The sequence below is a fragment of the Neovison vison genome, chromosome 2 (genome assembly GCF_020171115.1).
Source record: "Neovison vison isolate M4711 chromosome 2, ASM_NN_V1, whole genome shotgun sequence".
NCBI lineage: Eukaryota > Metazoa > Chordata > Mammalia > Carnivora > Mustelidae > Neogale > Neogale vison.
Window position 1 is genome coordinate 192,422,049 of NC_058092.1, and position 26,286 is coordinate 192,448,334.

General features: G+C 58.9%; 1 protein-coding gene across 5 annotated transcripts in view; it reads left to right on the forward strand.

The window, feature by feature from the left end:
- ZMIZ1 (zinc finger MIZ-type containing 1) overlaps positions 1 to 25,893 on the forward strand; it is a 230,094-nt gene extending 204,201 nt beyond the window's left edge. For 3 of the 5 annotated variants that reach the window (XM_044239920.1, XM_044239921.1, XM_044239922.1), the window contains 17 exons: positions 650 to 764; positions 1,716 to 1,933; positions 2,370 to 2,568; positions 3,509 to 3,799; positions 6,551 to 6,733; positions 7,922 to 7,999; positions 8,448 to 8,622; positions 9,271 to 9,412; positions 11,088 to 11,298; positions 12,414 to 12,519; positions 13,477 to 13,637; positions 14,558 to 14,625; positions 14,954 to 15,022; positions 15,479 to 15,723; positions 16,951 to 17,117; positions 20,258 to 20,515; positions 21,991 to 25,893. In XM_044239920.1, the coding sequence (XP_044095855.1) occupies positions 650 to 764; positions 1,716 to 1,933; positions 2,370 to 2,568; positions 3,509 to 3,799; positions 6,551 to 6,733; positions 7,922 to 7,999; positions 8,448 to 8,622; positions 9,271 to 9,412; positions 11,088 to 11,298; positions 12,414 to 12,519; positions 13,477 to 13,637; positions 14,558 to 14,625; positions 14,954 to 15,022; positions 15,479 to 15,723; positions 16,951 to 17,117; positions 20,258 to 20,515; positions 21,991 to 22,098 (2,794 nt within the window). In that variant the 3' untranslated portion in view covers positions 22,099 to 25,893. The remainder of the gene's footprint in view (positions 1 to 649; positions 765 to 1,715; positions 1,934 to 2,369; positions 2,569 to 3,508; positions 3,800 to 6,550; positions 6,734 to 7,921; positions 8,000 to 8,447; positions 8,623 to 9,270; positions 9,413 to 11,087; positions 11,299 to 12,413; positions 12,520 to 13,476; positions 13,638 to 14,557; positions 14,626 to 14,953; positions 15,023 to 15,478; positions 15,724 to 16,950; positions 17,118 to 20,257; positions 20,516 to 21,990) is intronic. The other 2 variants (XM_044239923.1, XM_044239924.1) reach the window with 2 other exon arrangements.
- The last annotated feature ends 393 nt before the right edge of the window (positions 25,894 to 26,286 follow it).

Here is a 26,286-nt window from a genome sequence, read left to right on the forward strand (position 1 = left end):
TTTGACTGTGGAAAGGGTCTTGGGTGTTTAAGGGAGCTTAGCTCGGTGGGGACGTGCGCAGGAGACTGGGGCCGGAGCAGGGGAGGAAGCATGGCGGGCAGGCCTATACCTGTGATCCAGAGGCAGGAAGGTGGGGTGACTTAAGGAACTTCTTGCCAAAGGCCAGATCAGGTGGGCTGGGTGGCCAACCTGCTGCAGAGTATCGGGAGGAAGGGGGAAGAGGCGAGCTTCAGACTGGGGCCATTCCGGTGTTTTCTGAGAAGGGACTGGGAAGTTCCGAGGGGAAGCTGGCACGGGGGAAGTAGAGCTCTTTCTGGAGCGACACTTCGAGGCTGAGCATGGTGGAAGGAGGAGCTCAGGTGGGGCCTGGGCGTCTGTCTGCTTCCTTTGGACTTTGGGCTAAGGTGAGGCAGACAGCCATGGGGGTGGGACCTCCACAGCGATGAGGGGAGACTTGGTCACTGGCATGGTTTGCCACCGCGTGAAGCACGCCTGTTTTGCATTGGACCCCATGCCAGACATAGGGGGTCTAGAGCTGACAGAGATGGGGGTCACCTGGATTTGACTGGAAGCTGTGGAGGACAGTGAGGTGATGGGACCCTCCTTTGTATGCAGTCCCTGAGGATCCCCCTTCTGTCTCCCTCTGCAGTGATGGGTCATTCCCCTATGACTCTGTCCCTTGGCAGCAGAACACCAACCAGCCTCCCGGCTCCCTCTCTGTGGTCACCACGGTTTGGGGAGTGACCAACACATCCCAGAGCCAGGTAAGAGCCTGTCCTGCCCCTAGCCGCAGCCTCTCCCCAGCAGGACCATCCCTTGAGCATGGGGACCTTTGCATTGCCGGCTGTCCTCGCACTGCCCAGCTGGAAAGACCAGCTCCTGGGGCACATTCAGCCGTGGACACGGCACTACCCTCCATTCTTGCTCTGGAGGGCAGAGCTGGCCCCTAGGCCACCGTCCCCATCCGTTTGAGGGCATTTCTGGGAATGACGATCATCTTCGGAGAGCTGGGGGTTCTTCCCTAGCCCACGTTTACTTGGGTTGGATAAATAGGGGAACTTCTTGGGTGCTGTTGGTCTCAGAGCTCCAGTGTCTGGGGTCTTTGACCCTGGGTAACCCGGGATAGATTTCAGCAAAATGGTGAGCTTCCAGCTCGTGACACACCCCTCCCGCTGGCCAGCCCGCCCTCCTGCTCTCACCCCTTCCTCTTTCCTCCACACCTTCTTGTCCAGTCTGCTCGGCCTCTGCCACAGGTAGGGGCTGGTGGCTGCCCCTGAGGGCAGCCCCAGGCTTCCCTGCAATTTCAGGCCACAGGCACCCCTCGGCCAGGATCCCGCTGCCCTCCAGAGTTGGCAGTTGGGGCTTCTCTTTGCCCTGACAGAGCAGCAGCCCAGTTCTCTGGGCATCCCGACCCCTTGGCAGGGGAGGGCTGAGAAGTCCAGTTCCTTCCACCTACAACGGAGGGCAGGACCAGCCCCTCCTGGTTCCATCACAGGCTGGGGTTCTTATCCCCTGCGCTGCCAGCTTCCAGGCTGCATTACCCACTTCAAAGCATTTGTATGGTCTGGGGACAGTTCATGACTCCAGGTTCTCCCCTTTTCCCTCTGCTCTCCCCCATTGTACCATTTCAGCCGTGCCCCCCACCCCCCAGTGTCTCCTCTTTCCCTCCCACGCCCCCTGGGGCACCACTTGGGTGACAGCCTCTCTGCCCACAGGTCCTCGGGAACCCTATGGCCAATGCCAACAACCCCATGACTCCAGGCGGCAACCCCATGGCATCGGGCATGACCACCAGCAACCCCGGCCTCAACTCCCCCCAGTTCGCCGGGCAGCAGCAGCAGTTCTCGGCCAAGGCTGGGCCCGCTCAGCCCTATATCCAGCAGAGCATGTACGGCCGGCCCAACTACCCCGGCAGCGGGGGCTTTGGGGCCAGGTGAGCAGCCCCCTGGGAACAGCTTTGGCCCTGCCCTTCCCCCTCTTTCCCGGAGCAAGTGTCAGGTTGAAATGCCCATGGGCAAGGTGCTCGGGGTTTTCTGAGGCACCATGTCCTCCTCCAGAAGGTGGGCTCCCCATGGCAGCGAGATGCAGTTATCTCGTGCCCAGGAGGGTCCACGCAAGCCGGACCCCACCTAGGGCTTCAGGAACACAGCAGCTTGCCTGTCGCCAAGGGGCACGAAGGGCTGCCAACCCACAGGAGGCCCCTCTCCCCCATTTGGGTTCGGAGTCCAGATGCCTCCCCGTCTGTGAGCCCGGGGCAGGAGGTCACGGAAGGACCCACATTCTCCCCCCCAGCCTCCCAGCCCAGGGCTTACAGTGGGTTCATCTCTAGATTCAGGCAGTGTCTAAGTCTCCCCTTCTTCTCCTTGCAGTTACCCCGGGGGTCCTAACGCCCCCGCAGGCATGGGCATCCCTCCGCACACCAGGCCGCCCGCTGACTTCACTCAGCCCGCGGCTGCTGCCGCAGCAGCTGCGGTAGCGGCAGCAGCGGCCACGGCCACGGCCACAGCCACGGCCACTGTGGCAGCCTTGCAGGAGACGCAGAACAAGGATATAAACCAGTATGGACCGGTAAGGGCCCCGCTAGTCCTGGTCCAGCCTTGCCCCCCCAGCAGAGTTGGGGTGTTGGTGCTGTGTGTGCTAGAAATGCTGATGGTGTCAGGGTGCGTCTGGGTTTCCTTGGAGGCATGTGGACGGGTGTGTGTTAGGACGTGGGTGTGTCAGAGTGGTTGGGTGTGGTGGGTGGGGAGGCCGTCTGGGTGCTTGTGTTTGTTCTGCGTGGGTTTGTGGTTCGTGCGTGTCTGCGAATGGGGATAGATGTTCTTTATCGCCCTCTGGGTGCCTGCTCACCAAAGAGCGGGCTCAGTGCCTAAAATGCCTTGTCACCAGTGTGTCCCCGTGGTGGCTTCTGAAGACCATATACTCTTAGTCATCCCATCTGTGGATTGAACCCAGGTCCCATTTCTGCTCCCCTGACCTTCAGGACTGGTGGGGTGAGAGGAGAGAGGGGTCCCCGAAGGAATGGAGGATGGGACAGGAGATGGGGCTTGGAGGAAGGGGACAGCGGGGCAGGTGGGCAGAGGTGGGAGCTGGGATTGCCTCAGACTTTGTGGATGGAGGGCGTGTCTCCACTGGCCGAGGGCGGGGCCAGGGCTTCCAGGAAAGGGGCTCCTGCCTCCATCCTCATTCCCCTCCATCCTCCCATGCCCCTCCCCACCTCTGCACCTTCTTTCCCGTTCCCTGCCTGCCTCCCTGGAAATGCTGCCTGCTCTCTGGAGTGACTGCACCCCACCCCGGAACACCCCTTGGGCTGTATCTTTCCTGTGCGGCCTGCAGAGGGCAGTGGTGAGCCCAAGAGGCCTGACATCCCTTGGGGCCTGGTCACCAGCTGCAACCCCACAGGAAAGTGCCCCCCTGGCCCAGAGCCTCCCACCTCCCCCACCCTTCCCTCCCTGCACTTTCAATGCATGTGGCATTTTATTCTTTTTTTTTTCTTCTTCTCCCGTTGAAGGTCTGTTCCTCTTTCCAGATGGGTCCCACCCAGGCGTATAACAGCCAATTCATGAACCAGCCCGGGCCGCGGGGGCCTGCCTCCATGGGGGGCAGCATGAACCCCGCAAGCATGGCGGCTGGCATGACACCCTCGGGGATGAGCGGCCCTCCCATGGGCATGAACCAGCCCCGGCCGCCCGGCATCAGCCCCTTTGGCACGCACGGGCAGCGGATGCCCCAGCAGACCTACCCGGGCCCCCGGCCCCAGTCCCTTCCCATTCAGAGCTTAAAGAGGCCATACCCAGGAGAGGTGAGTGTGACAGCAGGCAGGTGGTCGCCAGGGTGGGAGGTGGGGCGGACCCAGGGCTTGAAAAGAGATGGGCTGTGGGCAGGACCTTGGAAAGGGCAGGAACTGACCAGCACCAAACCTGGACCAAAAGTCTGAGCCTTAGGACAGAGTCAGGCTTCTGGCTTGGAGACCAGCTCTGCCATTTCCCAGCTGGAAGCCCTTGATCAAGTCATGTTCCCTGCTGGAGTCTTGGTTTTTCATTTGTAAAAGATGGCGCCAATCCAGCCCACCTCCTAGGGTCGCTTGGGAGATGTGAATGAGGAGCTGGACAGGAAGCACTGTGCTGGGGGCCGGCACGGGCAGCAGCAGCTGTGGTTGGCATGGTGTTTTGTCTTGGCACAGACTAGCCGGGTGGCATTGGTAAGGAGCAAAGCCTCCTTGGGTCCACGTTCCTCACCTGCACATGAGGGCTTCTTACTTGCAAGAGTGAGAGAAGGACTAAAGTCTGTAGATATCTAAAGGCTGTGCGTGTCAAAGAAGCGACTGGAAGGCAGACAGCGTGCTTCTTAGGGCTCTTCTCAGCCAACTGTCAGCTGCTCTTTCAGGAGGAACACTGCCTCGCTGGCTGCCCAGCCAGCTCAGTAAAGGGAAAGGTGAAGATTTAAGGAAGTAAAACCCACACCCCTCTGCTGGCAAATGAGACTCGCAGAAAAGGGGATCACCTTCCTAGAAACCTGTCTAAGCAGGAGCCCATAAGGAGGTGACACACAGGGGGTATCCGGAATGAAACGTGAGGTCAGAGAAAGAGGACTTCCCGGAGGAGGTGTCATAGGGCCTTCAGTGAGCAGTGGGAAAAGCTGGCAGCCAATGGCCTCTCTGGGTAAGGCTTTAGTTCACCTGCAAAAGACACAGGAACCCTAGAATCCTGACCCAGTGCATGCTCCTCAGGAAGCCTGCCTTGGTTCCTTACCTAGGCAAAGCTTCTTGCTGAGCTGTCTCCGCCACAGCTCTCTGCTTGCCGCCTGTTCTCAGACTGGCTCCGCCCACCCTCACCCCATTTGCCTCCAAACTGTGGCCTTCAGCTTGGCCTTGCGGTGGGTTTAGAGGCCAGAACTTACATTCCTCGAAGGTCTGTGTGATTCCCTCAGCATTCCCCCTAGCTCAGGCTTGACCATTGTTGGAGGTGTCCTGAGTCCAGAAGGGGAGAGTTCAGGGACCTCCTCAAACACAGGGAGCCTGGCTCAAGCCCAGACACTCCTGGGTGGCACCAATTCAGGAGGCACCAGCCAGAGAAGGACCGTGCTCTCGAGGTCCTGGCTGTCCTTGGGCGGGGGATGCTCAAGCTCCTGGTCTCATTGCCACACACAGTCCCCACAGGAGTTCTGGACCCCTTGCAGCCCGTCTGTCCTCAGACTCCCAGCATCCCTGTTGGCTGGGCTAGCGATGCCATCTGCAGATCCAGCTTTGGAACTGGCGGCCCGTAAGGAGGTGATCCCAGGAAGGGAAAGGCAGAGAAAGTCTCAGTCCTTGCCCTGATGTCCACCTGCACCTGTGAAGGCACACACTGGAAGCTTTGAATTATGTTCACTGAGTCATCCTCTTCATGGAATACTGATGCTCCCCAGTTACAAAATACCTGGCACTGGGCTGGGACACTGCATGATCCCAGCCCGTGTGGCCTGACCCTGTCTGAGAAGGCGGGCATCACCCTTCAATTCTTCTAGAATCTGTGAACCGTCGGAACGCTGGGGCAGGTGTCAGACTGGCTGGTCCCACACGGGACTCCTCTTCGGTGGCCTGATGGGCAGGCTCCCCTCCACCCTTGCTCCTCCAGTGCCACACAGTCACCCACAGCAGCCACCCCTGTTGCTGCAGTGTGAGGGGCAGAGGTCCCTCCTCCCCTCTGCCACTGAACTCTGGACTCTGCTTTCATTTGCTGAGCAAGTGTTTATGGAGGGACTGCTCTTTGCCAGACACGGGGACACAGCCAGGACCTCGGAGCCTAGAGGCAAGAAGGACAGTTTAAGTAGATAAGGAGACCAGGAGAAGAAACCACCAACCTGGTGGGATGCCCTGGCCTGGAGTGTCTGGGTGGCAGGCGGTTCCTGAGGGTCCCCTCACCTTACGGAGGGGGGAGGCGGCTGCAGGGGTGGACATCGGCGTGTCAGGAGTCACCTTGTAGATCCTCGAGGACAGGGGTCCTGCCCCTCCCTCGAGCCGCCTCACCTTTTCTCTCGGTTGCCTGTCTTGAGAGGGTTGTCTGGACGCCCCACAAGCCTGCTTCTCTCGACCTCTGCACGCATGGCCCAGAACTGAACATCCATGTGTGCTGTTCGGTGTGGGGTATGGAGCTGGGGCCCCCCATATTCAGCTTCCGAATGCAGGGTTTGAGGGAGTCCCCTTTCCGGAAGCACATCCCGTTGTCTGTGTTCTCCTGCCACAGGCCAGGCGCTGGGAGACACATAAAGGGGGCTTTAGAATCGAGCCCCCTCCTAACAGGATGAATGAGTCTCTGAAAGCGGGTTACTTGGGGGAGGCTGCTCACAGGGAGGTGACCCTCAAGCCAGATGGAAAGAACGTCGTGTCCCCAGATGAAAGGGCAGCAGGGGGCTCGGACAGCCTCTGTGCCGCCACCCCCCTCTGGGTGGAGGAGGCAGTTTGTGGAAAAGGGCAGGGATGAAGGTGCGGGCCGGGGTGCTCCAGGCCTTCTGGTAAGTGGCTTGGCTCCACAACACTGACAGCCTTTCTCCTCTCCTCTGTCCGCTGCCACAGCCCAACTATGGAAACCAGCAATACGGACCAAACAGCCAGTTCCCCACCCAGCCAGGCCAGTACCCCACCCCCAACCCCCCACGGCCGCTCACCTCTCCCAACTACCCCGGGCAGAGGATGCCCAGCCAGCCGAGCACCGGGCAGTACCCGCCCCCCACGGTCAACATGGGGCAGTATTACAAGGTGAGTCCTACCACCCCACCGGCCCCTTCCTTCATCTCCACCTCATATCCCTGCCCCCAGCTGGGTCATCTTGGTCCTGTGTGTCCCCTGAAGTCACTAGGGGGCAGGCGGAGATTTCCAGATGTGTCCTTGAGAGCTCAGAGCCATGGCCAAAATGTCACGCTGGCTTCTCTTGGTTCCTGTTCTCATGGGGCTCAGACAAGGGCTTTCCCCTTCTCTGTTGCTGTTTACAGCATGCACCGATGATCATAAAGGAAGCACGGGTTTTTTGTTTTTGTTTTTGTTTTTTAAAGGTTGTATTTATTTATTTGAGAGAGAAAGACAGCAAAAGAGGTAACACAAGCAAGGGGAGTGAGAGAGGGAGAAGCAGGCTTCCTGCTGAGCAGGGAGCCTGACATAGGGCTCGATCCCAGGACCCTGCGATCATGGCCTGAGCTGAAGGCAAACCCCACGACTGAGCCACCTAGGTGCCCTGGAAATAACTTTTTTGTTTTGTTCTGTTTTAATAGCATTCATCTGGTTATATTAATACTAAGTTCTAAACCTTTTTCCCCCTACTGCCCGTGAGCATCAGCATGATACATAGTTATTATTAAGGTTGTCATTTTGAATCTGTTTCTTTTGCTTAACGTGAAATCAGTTACTTACTGTTACAGAGTCTCTGCGGTTCTCGGTTTTCTAGGGTGCCTCACCTTCTGTGGATCTAAGCCACACTGTATTTTATCGTTCCCTTCCTGTCTGACATTTGCGTTGTTTTTGATTCTTCACTTTCAAAGTAACACCGTGATGGATTATTTCCAGGCATCTAGCTTTTTCCTTCTTTGGGATCATAAAGTTCGTTCTCAGGAGCGCAGAGGACTCTGGACACACTTGATGTGTATTTGCCCAGGAATCATGCTAACTTTCACGACCACCCAGCCACCACTCCCAACTTCAGCATTCTGGGTGTTTCTGTTTTTGTGAACTCTTGCTGTATCACTGGCTGTGGACAGAGAGAGATGAAATTCTGTTCCGGGATGGGGAGGGGATGACCTGCCCTACCCCTTGGGGGTCCCACTCCGCACTCCGCACCTCGTCAGCCTCCCCTGCATTGTACTCCTGGCCAGTTTTCATATCGGGAGAGAAAGCAGGCTTCTGGTAGCTTCTCCGCCTTCCACTCTCACCACATCATGTGTCTTGCATTAACAGCCAGAGCAATTTAATGGACAAAATAACACCTTCTCGGGAAGCAGCTACAGTAACTACAGCCAAGGGAACGTCAACAGGGTACGTTCCACTTTTGATCTGGTGTATTTGTGTGTCTAAGGGGCCTGGCCGTTCCCACCTGAAGCCCATGGGTGGGGCTGTACTCCCTAGTCCTCAGCTCCTGGGCGCAGGGATGCCCAGACAGAAGCCACAGGTCCAGGCAGGTGGGGCAGGGATGAGTAAGGACTAAGAGCAGAAGGGAGAGGGGCTCCTAGGGAGCCAATTTCCCGGGGTCCTGCAGGCTCAGCTCCATCTGAGGACCGTGCTGGGCTGGAGTGATGACATAGGCAGCCGGAGACCCAAGTGCGGGCCGGGATGGAGGGATTTCCAGGGGGACTGGCTCTCCGCCCTTCGGGGAGCAGGGACCACAGCCCCAGGACTACAGGGTGGGTGGGGTGTACATCCATAGCCATAGTCCCTCCCGTCCCTGTGACCCCATAACCTATGTGTGGTTTCTCTTTCCCTCCAGCCTCCCAGGCCAGTTCCTGTGGCAAATTACCCCCACTCACCTGTTCCAGGGAACCCCACGCCCCCAATGACCCCCGGGAGCAGCATCCCCCCATACCTGTCCCCCAGCCAAGACGTTAAACCACCCTTCCCACCTGACATCAAGCCAAATATGAGCGCTCTGCCGCCACCTCCAGGTGAGTGCCCCACCTTCTCCCTCTGTCCGGCCAGCTTCCCCTAGGGCCCTAAGGAGGGCCAGGAGCCAGGGGGCTTGGACCTTGCACTGCCTATGGGGGCTGGGCATGTGGAAAGGGCAGAAGGGCTTTGACGCAGGTAAGCCCCACCCACAAGGGAAATTTGGGGTGGTTCTGGGCCACCCACAGCCCTGAGCCGCTGGAGGCAGGAAGCAAAAGCAGCTCCCATCCATGGAGAGGGGCTGGGTGGAGGAGCCTGGGGCTTCCAGAATAGGGAGTAGGTGGGGCCAAGGGGAAGTAGCGCCAAAATGAGGGGGACAAGAGATGCAGGGATGGTGGGGACGGCATGGGGCAGACTTAGAGAAGCAGTGGGCTCCCTGGTGTGCACACAGGCGGATAGCCCAGCTTCTGCGGCCGTGTTTACACACACATCTGTGCAATCCCAGCTTCTGTGGCCGTGCTTACACACCCACCTGCACGGTCCCAGCTTCTCTGGCCATGTTTACACACACACCTGCGCAGTGTCAGGAGCCTAGAGCCAGGAGTGTATGTCATGTGGGGACGCGAGCTCCACCCACCTCCCCCGAGCCCACACTTGTCCGTGCCCACGGTGGCACCGGCGTGTGGCTCACCTGCGGCTCTCCTGCCCAGCCAACCACAACGACGAGCTGCGGCTCACGTTCCCGGTGCGGGATGGCGTGGTGCTGGAGCCCTTCCGCCTCGAGCACAACCTGGCCGTCAGCAACCACGTCTTTCACCTGCGGCCCACGGTCCACCAGACGCTGATGTGGAGGTGAGTGTCGTGCTGGGGGCCCAGGTCCAAGTTGGGCGGGGGAGGCCTCTGCTGGTGACCTCCCTAGCCGGGCATTGCCCTGAGCAGGCAGTAGCAGCCTCTGCCTGCTGCCTTCACCTGCTTGGCCTCACTGACTGGGCCCCGCTCTGGGCAGGGTCTGGGGGATGTCGTGGGGAACCTGCAGGCAGGCCTTGGCAGGTGCAGTGGCCCGAGGGGCAGGGAGCAGCTTTGGCTCACTGTAGGCCTGAGGGAATGGTCAGGGATGATCTCCTCGAGGAAAAGGTGGCTAGCTTAGACCCAAAGACCTTCAAGACCCAAAGACCACTGGCAAGAGGAACTTGAGCATCGGGGTACCTGGGTGGCTCAGTGGGTTGAAGCCTCTGCCTTCGGCTCAGGTCATGATCCCAGGGTCCTGGGATCGAGCCCCGCATCGGGCTCTCTGCTCAGTGGGGAGCCTGCTTCCCCCACCCCCGACCCACCTGCCTCTCTGCCTACTTGTGATCTGTCAAATTAAATAAATAAATCTTTAAAAAAAAAAGAGGAACTTGAGCATGGCTTGTTGAGGCTAGAGCAGGAATATAGAGGGATAAGACTGGGTTGGACAGGACCAGTAACCCCTACGCATTGCCAGAGGCTGGCCACTGAGCCAGGCCACTGCTCAGACGTCCAGACACACCAGAGGGAAGGGCTGAAGGTCCTGGCTAGGCCATGCCCTGTGTTCTCTGCCTTCTACACCTGACCTCTCTTGATCTTGTCAGTGGGCCATGCTTTTCCCATGGACAGTGAGTCCAGAGAAGTAGAACAGGGAGTTCTCCCAGCAAGCGGCAGAGCTGGGACTTGGGCCTAGTTCTCCTGGATGCCAGAACCCATTGGTGTCCTCACTCTCAGTCCTTCTTCCTCAGGCAAGACTCACACTGCCCTGCCACCACTGTGACCAGAGTCTCTCAGCTGCCCAACAATGGGCAGCTGAAAGGCACCAGATGAATATGCACTGGGCACATCCACACAGCTCGCTCAATGCCTTGACCCTGCAAGGCAGGCTTCAGCAGGGGCTACAGACAGAGCTGGGGTGGGTGGAAGGGCCCAGGAGCCCAGGTGCTCAGGCAGGAGGGTGGAGAGACCCCTGTGCAGAAGCCCTGCTCACCTGTCCATCCTTACCACAGTGCCCTCGCCGAGGAGGCATCCCGTGGCCCTGGCCAGCGTAGTTTCCACACATACGTGGTTGCTGCTGGGTTCACAAGTATCTTCTGTGCTGTATGTCCGGCACCCAGCAGGGAACTGAATCAGATGCAGCCCAGGCCTGGGTGCTTCTCCCAGCTGGAGTCTGGGTTGGGCATAATCAGCCTCCCAGCTGGTCTGCTCACATTAGTGTCTGTCCTTTCTGTCCCTCTGTCTCTGTCCTGGGGGAGTGGCAGTCACCCTGATAGGGAGGGGTCTGGGGGAGACCAGCAGAGCTGTGGGGTGTAGCTGGAGTCAACAGTATAAGGGAGCATGGGTGGCCGGGAGGGCTTTTGGCCGGGGACATGGGGAGAGGGGCTGTCCAGGGTGGGAGTGGAGAGTGCAGGAGTTTGAGGGCAGCGGTCACAATGGAGGACGTGCAGCCCCGAGGGCCTCGGCTGTGGCCAGGTCACCCAGGCCGTGGGCGGCACCATCTGAGCGCTGCCCCGCCCCTCAGGTCTGACCTGGAGCTGCAGTTCAAGTGCTACCACCACGAGGACCGGCAGATGAACACCAACTGGCCCGCCTCGGTGCAGGTCAGCGTCAACGCCACGCCCCTCACCATCGAGCGCGGCGACAACAAGACCTCCCACAAGCCCCTGCACCTCAAGCACGTGTGCCAGCCGGGCCGCAACACCATCCAGATCACCGTCACGGCCTGCTGCTGCGTGAGTGTGCGGGCGGGGGCGTGGCGTGGGGAGGGCCCCTCTGGGGCGCGGCCGTGTCCTCGCGGCCCTGTCCCCATCCCCGTAGCCACTGAAGTGACCTTTCAGCAACATGCCTCTGCACACATGCGGCGGTCCCTTGGGGCTATGGGATAACCTTCAGAGCCGCCGGGCTCTGGCCGTAGAGGTGGCCTTTCCCACTCTCTTGCCACAGCTCCCATCCTGTCCGCACACCTGCCTCCACTTCCTCTGGCGGGCCCCTCCTCCTGGACACCTCCCGGTGCCCACCACTGTCTTCTGCTGGTGGAGGTCTGTGTGCCTTGAAACCAGGCACTGTTCTGGCTTCATTCACAAGAAGTGTTTATATTCTAATCAACCTTTGACCCAGACCCACTCCATCAAGTCTGGAGTTAACTTTCTCCCTTCTTCACCCAACCCTGCTGTCTCAGAATCGAGTGTGTATGTGTCCATCCGATCTGTGACCTGCCCTGGGTCCCCATCTGAGCCACTCTCCTACCCCCAGAGATCAGGGCCGGCACATAGGGCTTGTGCAGGGACATGTGGGGAAGTAGGTTGCCTACCCCGCTCTGCTGGCCTCTGTGGGGGACACAGGAGAAGGAAAATCACTGATCCTGCCCTTACAAGCATAGGGACACCAAGGCTTCCTAGAGACAGGAGTCACAGAATCAAGAGCCTGGAGGGGCTCTCGAGGGTGTACAATCCTGGGAGGCTTCCTGGAGGAGTGAAAACAGGGATAACACTCTGGTCAGGAATGGTGGAGAACACATGATGGGGGGTAGTGCTGGGTGAGGTCAGGAAGTGAGGCCAGCTCCAGTCCTGATGCCGGGTGTCCCATAACCTGATGCCAGGGGTGTTTCAGTGTCAGCCCAGGCCCCAGGCAGCTGTCCCAAGGGGTGACCCCTGCCTGGATCTCCAGGCTCACCAGTCCCAGGGCACATCCTGGGGCCTCAAGGGGACCTGTTCTAGAGTGGTATCACTATGGATCATGGACCCTTTCCTGTGCTTGGCCTTCAGGGGCCTTTGGGCACAAGTTGGGACCGCAGGGAGGCGTAGGGGGACCATAGGGTGGGGACTGAGCCCACACTCTTTCCTGGCAGTCCCACCTCTTCGTGCTGCAGCTGGTCCACCGGCCCTCCGTGCGCTCAGTGCTGCAAGGCCTCCTGAAGAAGCGCCTCCTGCCAGCCGAGCACTGTATCACAAAAAGTAAGTGTGGGGGCACAGGGAGCCAGAACCAGCCGTAGCCCGTGTTCATCGTCCGGTCATGTTCATCATCCACCCAGGACCCACCTTGGGCTCCGTGCACAAACCACAGGGCCCACGTTCCCCTTGGCACCAGTCCCCATCCCCAATTCATGTCCCTCCTTCTGGAGCCATGGGGATGATCAGAGTAGCACAGCCTGTGAGACCTCCCTAGCCTGTTCAAGTGGGCTTACAGCACAGGGGAGTGAGGCAAATTAAAAGGAAACACCATGGTGTAGACAGGCCAGGCAGGCTTCCTGGAAGCGGTGATCACCTGGAAGATCACCTCTAAGAACTGGACAAAGGGGATCTTCAGCAGAAGGGAGGACCAGGGGTAATTTTCCTACTAGCCTCCCCAGCTAGACTGCTGGAGAGAGGGATTTGACTCAGAGTCAGGTCCTTTGGAGGAAACACCCAGGTCCTTAGTGAGGGGCACCATGCCGGGAGGTGCCCTGCGGCGCCTCCCTCTCACTCTGCTTCTTCACATGACCTCCTGAGCCCCTGGTTCCCGCCAGGCACGGGTCCATTCCCATTTCTGCCCTTGCAGAAGCAAGTGTGCCTGACCCAGAAAATCATGAGCCGTGCCAGATTGGGTTTCCACACCTGTGGTAGGAAGTCCCCCTTCCTAGGGAAGGCGGGGCCTGTTCCACAGAGACTGGGGAGCTGACATGGTGACCTCTAGGGACACATGTCTCCCACACATCACACGTGGGGACTGCCATCCCAGAGTGCTGTGTGGCCCAGGTTGCCCGGAGGGCCAAGCCTCCCCTCCAGTCAGGCCAGGCTGCACCTCTTATTCCCGGGGCCTCCCAGTGTCTTCGGGGCCGTGGAGAAGCAGGCGGTGTCCCAGCCCCAGGAGGGAGTGCCATGTGTGTGGGATGGCCCTGTCTCCCACATCCACTTGTGCCTCCTGCCCCACAGTCAAGCGGAATTTCAGCAGCGTGGCTGCCTCGTCGGGCAACACGACCCTCAACGGGGAGGATGGCGTGGAGCAGACGGCCATCAAGGTGTCTCTGAAGTGCCCCATCACATTCCGGCGCATCCAGCTGCCTGCTCGAGGCCACGACTGCAAGCACGTCCAGGTGAGGGTTCCTGGGGGGGGTAGAAGGGTGTGGGGCGTCCGGCTGGGATGCTGTGGCTCTGATCCTCAGAGCGCCCTGTGGCCCTCGGCAGCCGATCGTATCCATCTATCCCAGCCGTCGTTTGTCCTTGGAGCATCTTCTCCGTCTGCCCAGGGCTTGGTTCCCAGGCAGCTCCTGACAGAGGTCGGGTGTCAGCTGAAAGTTCTGCACGTACAGCCACAGCTCGTTTGGAGCCCAAGAGTAGGGACACTTCTGCCTGATGATTGCCGTGTCCCGGGACCTTGCCCCCAGCGGGTGCTCAGGGAGTGGCCAGGGAACGAGGGACTGTCACCGTCTGGGTTGCTCCAGTAGGGCACTGTGCAAATGTGGGCGGCCCGGGTGGGTGGGATTCCCTTGGATGGGGGAGCTGCTCAGGAAGGAATCCTAGAAGAGGGGACAAGGAGCTTCATGGTGGGGCAGGAGCTTCCCTCTGGGAGAACAGGGTGGGCACAAAGAGTCTGGGCTCTCGATTTGTCTGACACATGTTGACAAACCAGACCGGATGTGTTCTGGGTGTCGGGGCTTGGCTGATGAGGAGGTTGGCGTCTTCACTGCCCCCGGCCTCTGTGAGAGGGGCCGTCACATGTCAGGGTCAGTGACGGGCATGCCAGGACACCTCCTCTGAGGACATGGGCAAGGGCCACCGGGCACACAAGTAGTGTGAGGAGTGATGCGTGCAGGGCTTCGGGGTGGCTGGTTTGCTGTGCGAGCAGCAGAAAGGCCCCATTATGGCCACCGGTGATGGCCCAGCCCCCAGTTTCTCCCCGCACCCCTTTCCCTCCCTGCTGGGAGATCCACGTAAAGGTCCCGAGAGCAGCGGCACTTGCATCTCTGCATCTTCTCATCCGTCTGTCTGTCTGCCTGTCTCCTGGCCTCTGCAGTGCTTTGACCTGGAGTCGTACCTGCAGCTGAATTGCGAGAGAGGGACCTGGAGGTGTCCTGTGTGCAAGTGAGTGACGGCCACCCTGGCGGGATCCCCGCAACATAGCCTTGAAGCGGAGGAGCTCACTGGCCTCCATCGGGCCCTGCGTTTGGGCCCAGCCCCCTGCACCTGGCCTAGAAGCCAAACAGGGAACCCAGACCAGCGGAGGAGCCCAGAGCAAGGGGGCTGTGAGCAATCCTCTTGTGTCCGGCTGTCACAGGCCAGCCTCCTCCTGTCTCTGCCTCCCGTAGGATCGCAGAGGTGGAGGCTCTTTGACACAGTGGGGAGGGGTGGGCTCTGCCCCTACTCTCCGGGGTGCAAGAGCGAAGGCCAAGCCCCCCTCTTTTTTTTCCAGTAAAACTGCTCTGCTTGAGGGCCTGGAGGTAGATCAGTACATGTGGGGCATCCTGAACGCCATCCAACAGTAAGTCGGCCTCCCCAGCTAGGGGCACGTGGCGGGGTGGGTGGGGGTACTGGCCTGGATGGAATGACGTGAGCACGGGGGTACTTCTGACACCCCCTCGCTCTCCAGGCGGGCAGACCACTCGGCGGCCCAGTCTCTCCTTTCTCTGTGACTCTACCTCAGGGACTTCTCTGCCTGGGGACAGATGAACTTTCCAGAAAATCCCAAACTCAACCAGAACAAGACAGTGCCCCAGACAGTCTCTCCCTGGGTGGGAGGCCTTGGGGCCGGCTGCCTGGTACCCAGCCTCTAGCTTTTCCTCACCTTAGTCACCCCCTAAAGTCCCTCACACCTCTGTCTTGTGCAGTGTGTGGCGAGAATGGGGACAGGGGGCCTGGGCAGGGACACCTCAGTGTGTGTCTAAGCTGGAAGCTCTTGTATCCCAGGACCTCAGTTTTGTCTCCTTCCTTCCCCCAGCTCCGAGTTTGAAGAGGTCACCATCGACCCCACATGCAGCTGGCGGCCAGTCCCCATCAAGTCAGACCTACACATTAAAGATGACCCAGATGGCATCCCCTCCAAGAGGTTCAAGACCATGAGTCCCAGCCAGATGATCATGCCCAACGTCATGGAAATGATCGCAGCCCTGGGCCCTGGCCCGTCCCCCTACCCCCTCCCACCTCCACCGGGGGGCACCAGCTCCAACGACTATAGCAACCAAGGTGGGTGAAACTGGGCAAGGAGGGAGAGAGGAGGCCCACGAGGGGCGCAGGATTTCTGGGCTCATGTGGCAGATGCAAGGGGGGTTGTGGTAATGTACATGCCCAAAACATGACCTAGGTCACTGGACTTGGGGATACAGTGGCCCATTCAGCACCATCCTCCTCTCCTTTCCCATGTGGTTCCGTCCAGCCCTGTGGGTCAGCACCCAGCTGGGAAGGCCCAAGTGAGGAGCTGCCCATGGGCCAGCCTCCTGCCTCTCCCACCTTCCCCTACTCGCCTCCTCATGCTCCAAGGGACAGATAGATCCTTGACTCCTTTGGAGCCTGCTTTGCTAGGGCCACCAAGAGAACATTCCCACTTGGAGTTCTGGGCCCTTCCCCTGGTCCTCCCATGTTTCTCTGTAACATCTTATTGTCCTTGTCCCTACAACACTCCCATCCTTCCAGGCATAGAGTCCAGAGGTCTGCAGCTCTAGTCTTTGGCCACCAAGGTCACCGTCACTACCTCTCACTCTCCCTGCTGCCTAGACCAAGCTGTACCCTACAGCCCTAGGTTCCTAGAAAGTTCCCAGCCCCCTTAAACACAGGGGATGGCAGCTCCTCATGGCATCCGGGCTCTGGATGATTAGAAGCCCAGAGTGGTAAACCCACATAGCAGGGTCCCACAGCGTTCAGCAGGCCCCAGCCTTCCAACATGATGGGCCTCTGATCCCTCACTGGGGCCATGTGGTAGAGGGAACAGTGGCCAGGGAAGCCAGACAGCTGACTTCTAATGTTGACCTCTCAAATCTGAAGCAGCTTTCTTTGCAGACTGGGCAGATCCCGATCTCCCACTCTGGGCCAGGGTCTTCCCACGGCTGAGGTGCAACCATGTGGGTGCTATGGGAGACAGCCCTGGGGATCGAGCTCAGCAGACCCTATGGAAGGCTCAGACTTGGACCTCGTTGTTCCCACTCCCCTGTCACCTTAGGAGCCTGGCCTCCCCTTGCTCAAACTCTGTCCCCTCATACCTGTAAAACAGCTCATGTCCTGGGGTGCTAAGGCCCACCGGAGAAGGCTATCGCTGCCCTGTCATCCAGCCAGCCCAGATGTCTAAGGCCACAGGAGCCAACTCCAGCCTCAGGGAACAGGACTCATCTTAATTTACATATGCCACCCCCCTACCCCCCCCATGGCTGTCTTTCCCCTGGGTGACACTGCCCCACTGCCATCTTGTTCCCTCCCCAGGCAACAACTACCAGGGCCACGGCAACTTTGACTTCCCCCATGGCAACCCTGGTGGCACGTCCATGAACGACTTCATGCATGGGCCCCCTCAGCTCTCCCACCCCCCGGACATGCCCAACAACATGGCCGCCCTCGAGAAACCCCTCAGCCACCCCATGCAGGAAACTGTGAGTACCTCTCCTTCACCCTGATCTCCTCTCCGCCCCCTGCCTTCTCCCCCTTTGTCCCCATCCTCTGTGTGCGACTCATGGGAGCAGAGGGCTCCCCATCCCCGAGGACCTTTCTGATATTTGCCTAGCTCCCCCCTGCCCCTGAGGAAAGGGGTGGACTGAGAATGAGAATGGTCCTGGGCAGGCCCAGAGGGGAAGGAGAGGCCTGACCCAGGCTGGGTCATGGCCCTCTGGCGTTCTTGGACTTGGCTGTTTTGCTCAGGACATTGGATTCTCAGCTGGGGGAAGCTGCAGTCTCCGATCTGCACACACCACACATACCTGTGTCCACCTCCCAAGTGTACCCACCACGCCACTGCACATAGCAGCCCCCTGCACACGCCAGCCCCCCCAGCCCCTCAGCCTCTCTCCCTGACTTACACACACTCTTCTGCTGACTTACTGTAGCCCCAGCCATCTAGAATTTTGTCTCAAACCCAGGCACTTGCTCCCCAGGGGTCTGAATCTTCAGGATATCACCATCTCCTGTGGGAAGAAATGCTGGCAATTCTGCTTAGCCTGAGAATATTCCCTTCTTGTTTCCTGTCCCATTTTAACACACACCAACCAGTGGTAACAGGCCCGGCCGTTCCCCAGGTCCTCATCTCGTGAGCACTGCATGGTTCTCTTCGACTCTGTAGACATTTCCTGGGCCTGTGCTCTGGGCTAGGTCTTGTACCCAGTGTGAGCAAGACAGATGCGGGCCTTGTGCCAATGGAGCAAAAGTTCTGGCAGTGCTTGGATGGAGGGAGTTGGGTTTTGGGAACACAGAGGCCTGAGGGCTGAAGTCAGGCCTCAGTCATCTTGTGAGTCCCTGGTCTCTCCCTAAGGAGGAGGGAGCGGCCACGGGGGCCCTGGGAGTGGGACCCATCTTCCACCATGTGGCCTGGGAGGAAGGGCCTCTGGGTGGTGTTGTGTTCCATATGGAGTTGGCTCTGCCGGAAACTGTCTTGTGGGCCAGAGCCACTGACTCTCAGCAGGAATGACTGTTAACTGGAAGGCTGACAGACTGAGGGACAGTGTAGCGGCTTTCCTCTGGAACTCCAGAATGCCACGTCAGATGTAGCTGCTGTCCCAGGGCTCCAGCCACATTTTTTGCAAGTTACTTTCTGCCCCATGGGGCTTCTGACTTCTTGGGGCCTCTCTCCTAGCCTCCATTCCTCAACATTCCGTGCCCCAGAGTCACCCAAATCACACGCCACACACACTCACGTGCCACACACCCTGACTCACAGCTCTCAGTTCCGGAAAATGTCAACGGGATGCCGTGTACTTTTGGGTCCAACAAGGCTCTCTTCTGCCTTCTTTTAGCTGGGCCGTCAGAGGTTTTTGCAGCGGGACCTAAGCCCATAGGTGACTTCACAGCTCCCCGCCCCAAGATGGTCCCAAGATACGTACTGTCCTTCCTTATATCTGGGCTTTTGCTAACTGGCAGCTGGACCCAGAGAGACAGTGTGCAAGAGGGTCAGTGCAGTCACAGCTGTACTGCCCTACACCATAGCAGTCTGGCCCTGGCTGAGCACCTGCCAGGAAGGACGCCCCCATGTGCGGGGCATGGCCAAAAGGCTCCAGTCAGGTGCTGGTTCATGGAGACCCTCCCTTGCAGGAGCCGTGGCAGGCTGACCAGCAGTTCCCATAGACCACCTGCCTCTCTGGGCCCTGGGACCTTCCAGCAAGTTGTCAGGGCCAAGGCAGACAGCTGTGTCAGCAGATCTGGGGACCATCTGCCCTGGGCTGGGCTGCTCCAGGAGTATGGAGCCACTCCCTGCCCCCCAGAGTGGGCACCATGGGGCACCCACCGCCGTGGGTGGGGGGTCACCAGCTGGTGTGGTGATCATCCTTCCCGCTTCTGTCAGTCCTTCCTATCTCAGGTGCATCCCCCATGCAGTCCCACGGTCCTACAGTCCAGTCCCAGCTTGGAGGGGCTTGCTGGACTGAACGGAGGCCCAGCGCAAGGCCTGGGGGCAGCTTCAGGAGAAACAGGAAGAGGAACTAGGGTCTGGAGATCAGAGGAAAACAAAATGTCTGTGTGGCCTGGATGTTGGGGGGTGGGTAGGAAGGTCCAAGAAGGCCCAGGAGACGCGTGTTCCCCCGCGGCCTGTCAAGTCCATCTCCCCTTGACAAGCATAGGGCCGGCAGGGTGGGAACGATTTGTCGGGGGCCCTGGCAGTGGGGTGAGGGTGTGGATCTGTGCTCTAAAACCTGAGTTCTGAAGGGAGGTTGCTTGTGACAGCACACAGACCAGCATATGGCCCCCTGCCCGCCGCAGCCCCATGTTCCACGCACCTCCTGCTCGACTCAGTGAGCCCTCGGGCCTAGGGCCAGGCCTAGAAGTGCCTACCTTCCTCATCCCCACCGGGATGCGGCCTCTTGCTGCCTAGATGGACGGCCAACAGGAAGGGTCTGGCAATGTAGAGAAGGCCCCATTCTGCTCCTCCGGCTTGGATTCAGTTCTGCCTACCCGGGGCAGCAGGCAGGGCTCATCCCGAGGTACCGGCCCCTGCCGCCAGGGGCTCTTGGAAGGAGCCTGTGTGTCCAGCGTCACCCACCAACTGGGGCCCGTGTGGGGCGCAGACCCCCCACCCCTGAGCTGCACGCCTGCCCATGCTGTCTGTCCGTGTCCGCTCTCTGCTGCCGTGGCCCGCAGGGGGCCCTGCACCACGCTGCCCCCAGCACCCCTCCCGCCCCCCTGCTCCCTGGAAACATGCCCATTTTGCTTCTCCATTCCGCCCTTGCTGCTCCTTGTGGTGATGGTGTCCGGGCCACGGAGGCGGACGGGCCTGCGGGGGCCTGGACCCTGCCGTCAGTGTCTGCTTGTCTCGGAGCCCCTGGCCACCTCCCTCCCGGATGCGCACGGCCCCAGAGGCCTCCTCCCTGCCTCCTCCACAGCCTCCCTGACTGGCAGTTTTGGGGGAGGACTTTTTGTTTGTTTGTTTCCCTACAAAACAACAACAAAGCGTTGAGTTTTGGAAGGGGGTGGCTTTGTTTTGGGGGTTTGTTATTTTCCTGGTTTTGTTTGGTTTTCATTTCTCCAGGCATCTCGTCGCTGTACCTCGTCACCTCACATTTCTTTTCTCCTGCTCTCTCCTCCTCCACAGATGCCACACGCTGGCAGTTCTGACCAGCCCCATCCCTCCATACAACAAGGTTTGCACGTCCCACACCCCAGCAGCCAGTCAGGGCCTCCATTACATCACAGTGGGGCTCCTCCTCCTCCTTCCCAGCCTCCCCGGCAACCGCCACAGGCCGCTCCCAGCAACCATCCACACAGCGACCTGACCTTTAACCCCTCCTCAGCCTTAGAGGGTCAGGCCGGAGCGCAGGGAGCATCCGACATGCCGGAGCCTTCGCTGGATGTAAGTTGGGGTCACCACTGGCCTTGGCCTGGGGCTAGGCCTGGTGCCGGGACCTGCCCAGAAGCAGGGGTGGGTGTTGAGGGCTCAAGGCCCAGGGTGGAGGAGGTGCAGCTGTGAGGGGGTGGGTGGGCGGTGGGTGGGCCTAGCCAGCCTGCCTCCCCTGGCTCCAGAACCAGGGAACCCCACAACAGGGAAGCCTCCCCGAGGGTCCCAGCAGCCTTTCCCTGACCTTGCCAGTGCCTGCCCCCTGGTCCCCTCGGCCACAGTCCTGCAGCCCCACCCTGCCCCACCCCCACCTTCCCCCAGGCCCTCACAGAGTCCCCCTGGGGCAGGGTTCAGCAGGAAACCCAGGAAGCCCCCTGCCCTTCTTCTGACCACTCCCACCCCCAACATCAAGCTTGTCATCTCAGTGTCTGCCACACTCTGGCCTGAGGCAGGGGAAGGGTTGGAGTGACAGGGTCCCTCTGTCTGTCTCGCTGGTGTGTGTCTGTGTCCAGTTTCCTGTCCGTGCGTCGTCCATGCCCTGTGCTTCTGCTTGCTCCATCGCTCACTCTGAGAAGGGACCAGCCTCGGGTCGTGCCAGGGTGACTGAGATTCAGGGGTCTCCCACCTTGAGAGCTGAATGGTCTGGAAAGTGGGGTGGAAAGAGGCTCCATGTGATGGGGTCTGGGCAGCTGGCTAGGGTTGGCCAGGAAGGGAGGCAGCGCCTGCCCCTCCCCTCCCCTCCCACACCCCTGGGCTGTAGATTCCCACAGAGGAATCTTCTCTGTCCTCAGCCCCTCCTGTCTGCGGGCCCAGGCCCACTGTCACCCTCAGCGCCCCCCGACCACAGCGTCCGTCTCTATGGTGAATGGGGTTTATTCAGCTGTGTGGCCATCTTGGATTTTCACCCAACTCTCCTCCCCAGACCAGGCCAGTGGGGGTGCTTTTAGGTGCATGAGGATCCCCAGTGTGACAAAAAGGCCCGAAGGGCCTCACAGTGGAAGGTAGGGACAGTGTGCAGCCTTGGCCCTGGGGGCCACAGGGAAGGACAGTGCTGTGCGGCCCTCTAGCAGTAGGCTCACCAGACAGCAGTGAGCTCTTGAAGGGAGGTAGGCTGGCGACAGTGACAGGCATCGTGCGGCCTTATGTGCAAAGCCACGTGGTTTCGTTTGGAAGGCCCATGCGACCCACACCTCCTCTGGGCAGGGTCTTGGGGCTGAAGGCACACTGGGATCAGAAGAAAGCCCCTTGACCTGCCATGAGCCTTCTCAGCTGGAGGGCCGGGGGGCGCCCTCTACCCCGCTGGGAATAAGCATTGGGTATGCCTCAGACTAGCACTGTGGCCTGGATGCCTCTGGGGACAGCCAACACGGTTGGTGTTGGACCAGGACCCCGGGCAGCAGCTAGAGGGCACATGCCCCCGCCGTCCACACTCTAGGCCATCCCAGCCCCTCAGCTGACACCTCATCTGGGCTTCTGTACTTCTCTTCCAGCTCCTTCCAGAACTCACAAATCCCGATGAGCTCCTCTCGTACCTGGATCCCCCTGACCTGCCGAGCAATAGTAACGATGACCTCCTGTCTCTCTTTGAGAACAACTGAAGCCCACCCCCTCCCACTGGGGCCGTCCCTCCCTACTCTGGCTCCTTCCCTGTCTGTCCCCCCGCACACTTCACCACTGGGAGCTCATGCCCTCAGACCGCCCCTGCTGCGGCCTTTTCAGAGCAGAGGGGCGGGAGGGTGCACTGTGAAGGCTGTGTGGGGCTGGTGCCCGTGCCCAGAGCGGGCCCTGAAGATGACCCTCGTGGTGGGGAACCCGCCCGGCGAGGGGGCACATGCTGACGAAGGCTTCCTGGTCCCTCTGTGTGTACTGATTCCAAACGACCCTCCAGTGCCCTCGAGGTTCTTCCGGTTTCTAGACTGTAACCCTGCCTCCCTGCTTCCTGGCCCAGAGCCTCCTTCAAGTGACTGTGAGCCTGAGAGAGGGGCACCCCGAGACCCAGGCAGGCCCCCCCACACCCCAAGCCTTGGAGGAACAGTGACCGTTGGCGGCAGTGAGGACGGCCCACCCACCACCACCACCACCACCCACCACAGAAAAGCACAAACCTCTGGGAAAGAGAACTCTCTCAGGGGCCAAGGTCTTCACTTTGACCCCTGACCTCTAAGCCAAGATACCCTGTAAAAACACTCCTCTCTCAGAAAGCAGAGAAAAAGGACATGATTCTGTGTTTGAGAGAGGGTGTGCCATTCCTGCTTGGGGCCTGGTGGAAAAGGGGGTCAGGGCCTCCTCAGAGCCAGGACAACACAGCTGGCCCCACGACCTCTGGACTCAGGCCGGTCGGGGGGTGGGGCACCGGCCTGGGGGTGGGGGGCGGCGCAGACAGAGAGTACCCAGCTGAAATTATTGGGCCCTTAGTTGGGGGCCTGGGGGATGCCGCCTGTCGGAGTCGGATAGAAACGGCAACTTAAACAACGTTGCTCCAAGCCATTCCCTGCTTTTAAATGACAGTTTGATTAAGCTACGAAGTCATCTGAGAAAAGGGACAGTGGACTTGGACGGCAAGCAAACCATTTCTCTCCGTGCATCCTGTTTCCTTCCTCCTGCCCCCACCCACCTCTCCCAGACTATTATGTGGGATGCCCGCTTCCCTTTGTCCTGTTCTCCTTTGTCCACCCTGCTGGGGAGGGGGGTGCAGGTGGAGAGGCAGGGGAGGCACAGGCTAAGGCACCTACGCGGGCTTATCCGCAGGAACCCCAGGCACGGGCATCCCTCTAGCCCGGCGGCCCCATCCGTCCCTGTGCTCCAGGTTGTCCCGGCTGCACCCCGGTCCGTCACACCACACGTGCCGGAATGTGCCTGCCAGCATCCCGTGGTGTTTCCGTGCCCCGCTTGGCTGCCGGCCTCTCCCTCCCTGTGTCCCTCTGCCCTGCACAGCTGCCCACACTCCTGCTCGCATGAGCAGAAGCCACCTCGGGTTTTCCCTCCACTGCTTCGCTCCATCCGGCTTCCCGCTCTCGGAGTCTCCCGGGGAGCTTGTGTGGGCATCCGTTTTGTTTGGGGGTCCTCTGTGCCCCCCACCCTAAGCCGCATGGCCTGTGATGCTGCTGGGCCGTCGGGTCACTTGGGTCACGTCTGTGAATTCGTTGCGCCCCTCCCTGCTGCTGCCGGGGGCCTCCTGCTTTCCGTCCACTGTCCCGCGGTCTCACTCTCCATCTCCCCCCTACACCCTTGCCCCATGGCGGGCGGTGCCCAGCGCTCCTCTGGGTTTGACCAGAACGGTGGCCCCAGCTGTTGATTTTCCAGTCACTGTACCAGACGGCCGGCACAAGGTTCTCTGTAGGAAAGCTGCCATGGTCCCTGCCCCCTTTGCCTTTGTCCCGTTGTCGAGGTTTTTTCAGACAGTGTGGTGTTCAGTATGCAAATCAATTATTTTAAGAATTGCTTTTGTAAATATCTTTGTGAATATTTTAGTATTGTCTTTGATAATATTCAACATTTTCATGACCTGGTTATAGCCTTTGCTGGTGTTTTTAAAATACCTTGACTCAACAACAAAGACCGAGTCCTTTTTTTTAAAAAACAACAAACAAAAACAAAAAAGAAACCAGGGCTGTCTGTACAGATGAAGGGACAAAGTACTTGGGTGGGTGAGGTCGGGCCACCTGCTGTTCAGAGCCATCCCCAGTGGGCTGGCGGGGACCAGACGGTGCCAGGTAGCACGTGGCCGCCCTCGCCTGGTGGCTGAGGGCCCTGGCAGGTGGCCACACTCTGTGTTAGGCCATCTGGGAATGTTCTGCCCCAGACAGACTTAAATGCCTTCCTTAGAAGTTCCTGATTCCTGCTGTGCTTTCTTCCCAAAAAGGCCTGGGGTCCATGCTGGTTCTTACCGGGTGTCCCCACTCCACTCACCAACCTACCCACAGCTTTCTAGGCTAGAGGGTCGATCTGCTCCCCACAGCCCAGGCTCTGGGCCCCTCCCTCAACCATCTCCGTGGAAGCCCGGGCTTGGTTCCCCGAGGCAGGTTTCCTGGGGCCCCTCCCACACGAACCTCCACCAGCAAGTTGGGCAAAGAGCTTTCCCAAACCGTGGTGCCTGAAGCCCGTGCTTTGGGGACGTGTCCCCCAGAGCAATTTTGGAGCCAGGCCGGGGGATGAGGGAGGCAGAAAGGTGTCTGGGGCTGGACGAAGGCCTGGCTGGTGACAGATTTCAGGTGACAACAGCCTCCCCGAGCCAGGGAGGTTCTCAGCTCTGGGGAGATGCTTCCCTCATCCTTTTGGGCGACTACTTGGAGCCATAAGTAACCTCAGCAAAAACGAGGCCTCAGCAAGCCACTTCTCCACGACAAGCATCCACCCAGGCCGCAGACGCATTTCTGCTGGCACTCCACAGGACGGACAGGGCACCAGCGAGCAGGCGGGAAGGCCCGAATACAGGCAATCACCCCATCTCCTTGGTTCGAAGCTTTACCCGTGTATCATGTTCCCTGTAGCCATTTTATTTTTTAAGGAACTTCTAATACTTTCTCCCTCACGAAAGCCCGAAACCCCCCAGAGAGCTACCTGTCTGCTCCCTCGACCTGACCACCTAGACAGGACGACGTCAGCAGCAGCGACTCAAGGGACAAGGGACGTGTGTACATATGTAAATGAGAAATAGAGACACGTTAACAGATGCATTCATTTCCCTTGGAATGTGTATTGTTTTTATTTTACGGAACAAAACAAAACAAAGAAAAAGGCTTGGAACTCCATCTTAACGTGGAAAAACTAGATCCTGTTCGTTAGCGTCTGTGAGGTCTCTCTCCACATGTGTCTCATGTAATATACTCTGACCCTGTGTGGAAAGGAATTTTTGTTCTGTTTCGTTTTTATTTTACCTACATGTACTCTTTAGCTTCAGTGTGCTAGTCCTGCCACCTGTGTATTTTTAGGGTGCTATGGAAATAATGAAAAGAAACGGGGATTTCAGAAGAAAATTGTAACCAAATTCATACTTTGTATAATTTTTTGATATCATGATTGCAGGTGATTCACACGTACACACATAAACACACCCACAGTGCAGCCTGAAGTGACCCCCCCCCCAAAAACCGTCATCGTCTTTGTACATCTATGTACAATGCAATCATTTCATACTTTAAACTGGTCAGAAAACTAATTGTGATTTCTAGTCTTGCAAAGCTGTATGTAGTTAGATGATGTGACAACCTCTAATATTTATCTAATAAATATGTATTCAGATGAAACCTGTATATTAGGTGTTCATGTGGTTATTTTGTATTTAAAGATCAAATTATTTGACTATTGCTAGACATTTCTATACTCTGTTGTAACACTGAGGTATCTCATTTGCCCATGTTAATTGTTTTCTAAATAAATTGACAAAAAACGAAGGTTTGGCGAATTAGCTATTTTGTGAATTTTAAGGAGGGGCTTGGTTATTTGTTTCCGCTTCTAAACCACCACCCCCTGCCCGATCACCCGGCAAAAAAACAGCAAGTCAGGTGGTTTGGTGTGGAGCTGGAGGCGCCTCTGCCGTGGGTCGTCCCTGGAGGAGGCTCTGGGACCTGGAGCCAGGTGGTCATATCCAGACCCCAGAGCTGCCTTCTGGCAGGACTCCAGTCTGCTGAAGGGCCCCGCTCCCAGCAGTGGGACAGCTGGGGTCTAGCGCAGGGTGTGCAATGCTGGCCGGGTTCAGTACAAGCCCCTTGTGGATTTCCTAGGTTTATGGAACAGGAACCTGTTCGTGCCAAGCCGCAGAGGGTGCTGTCGAAAGCTTCTAGAAT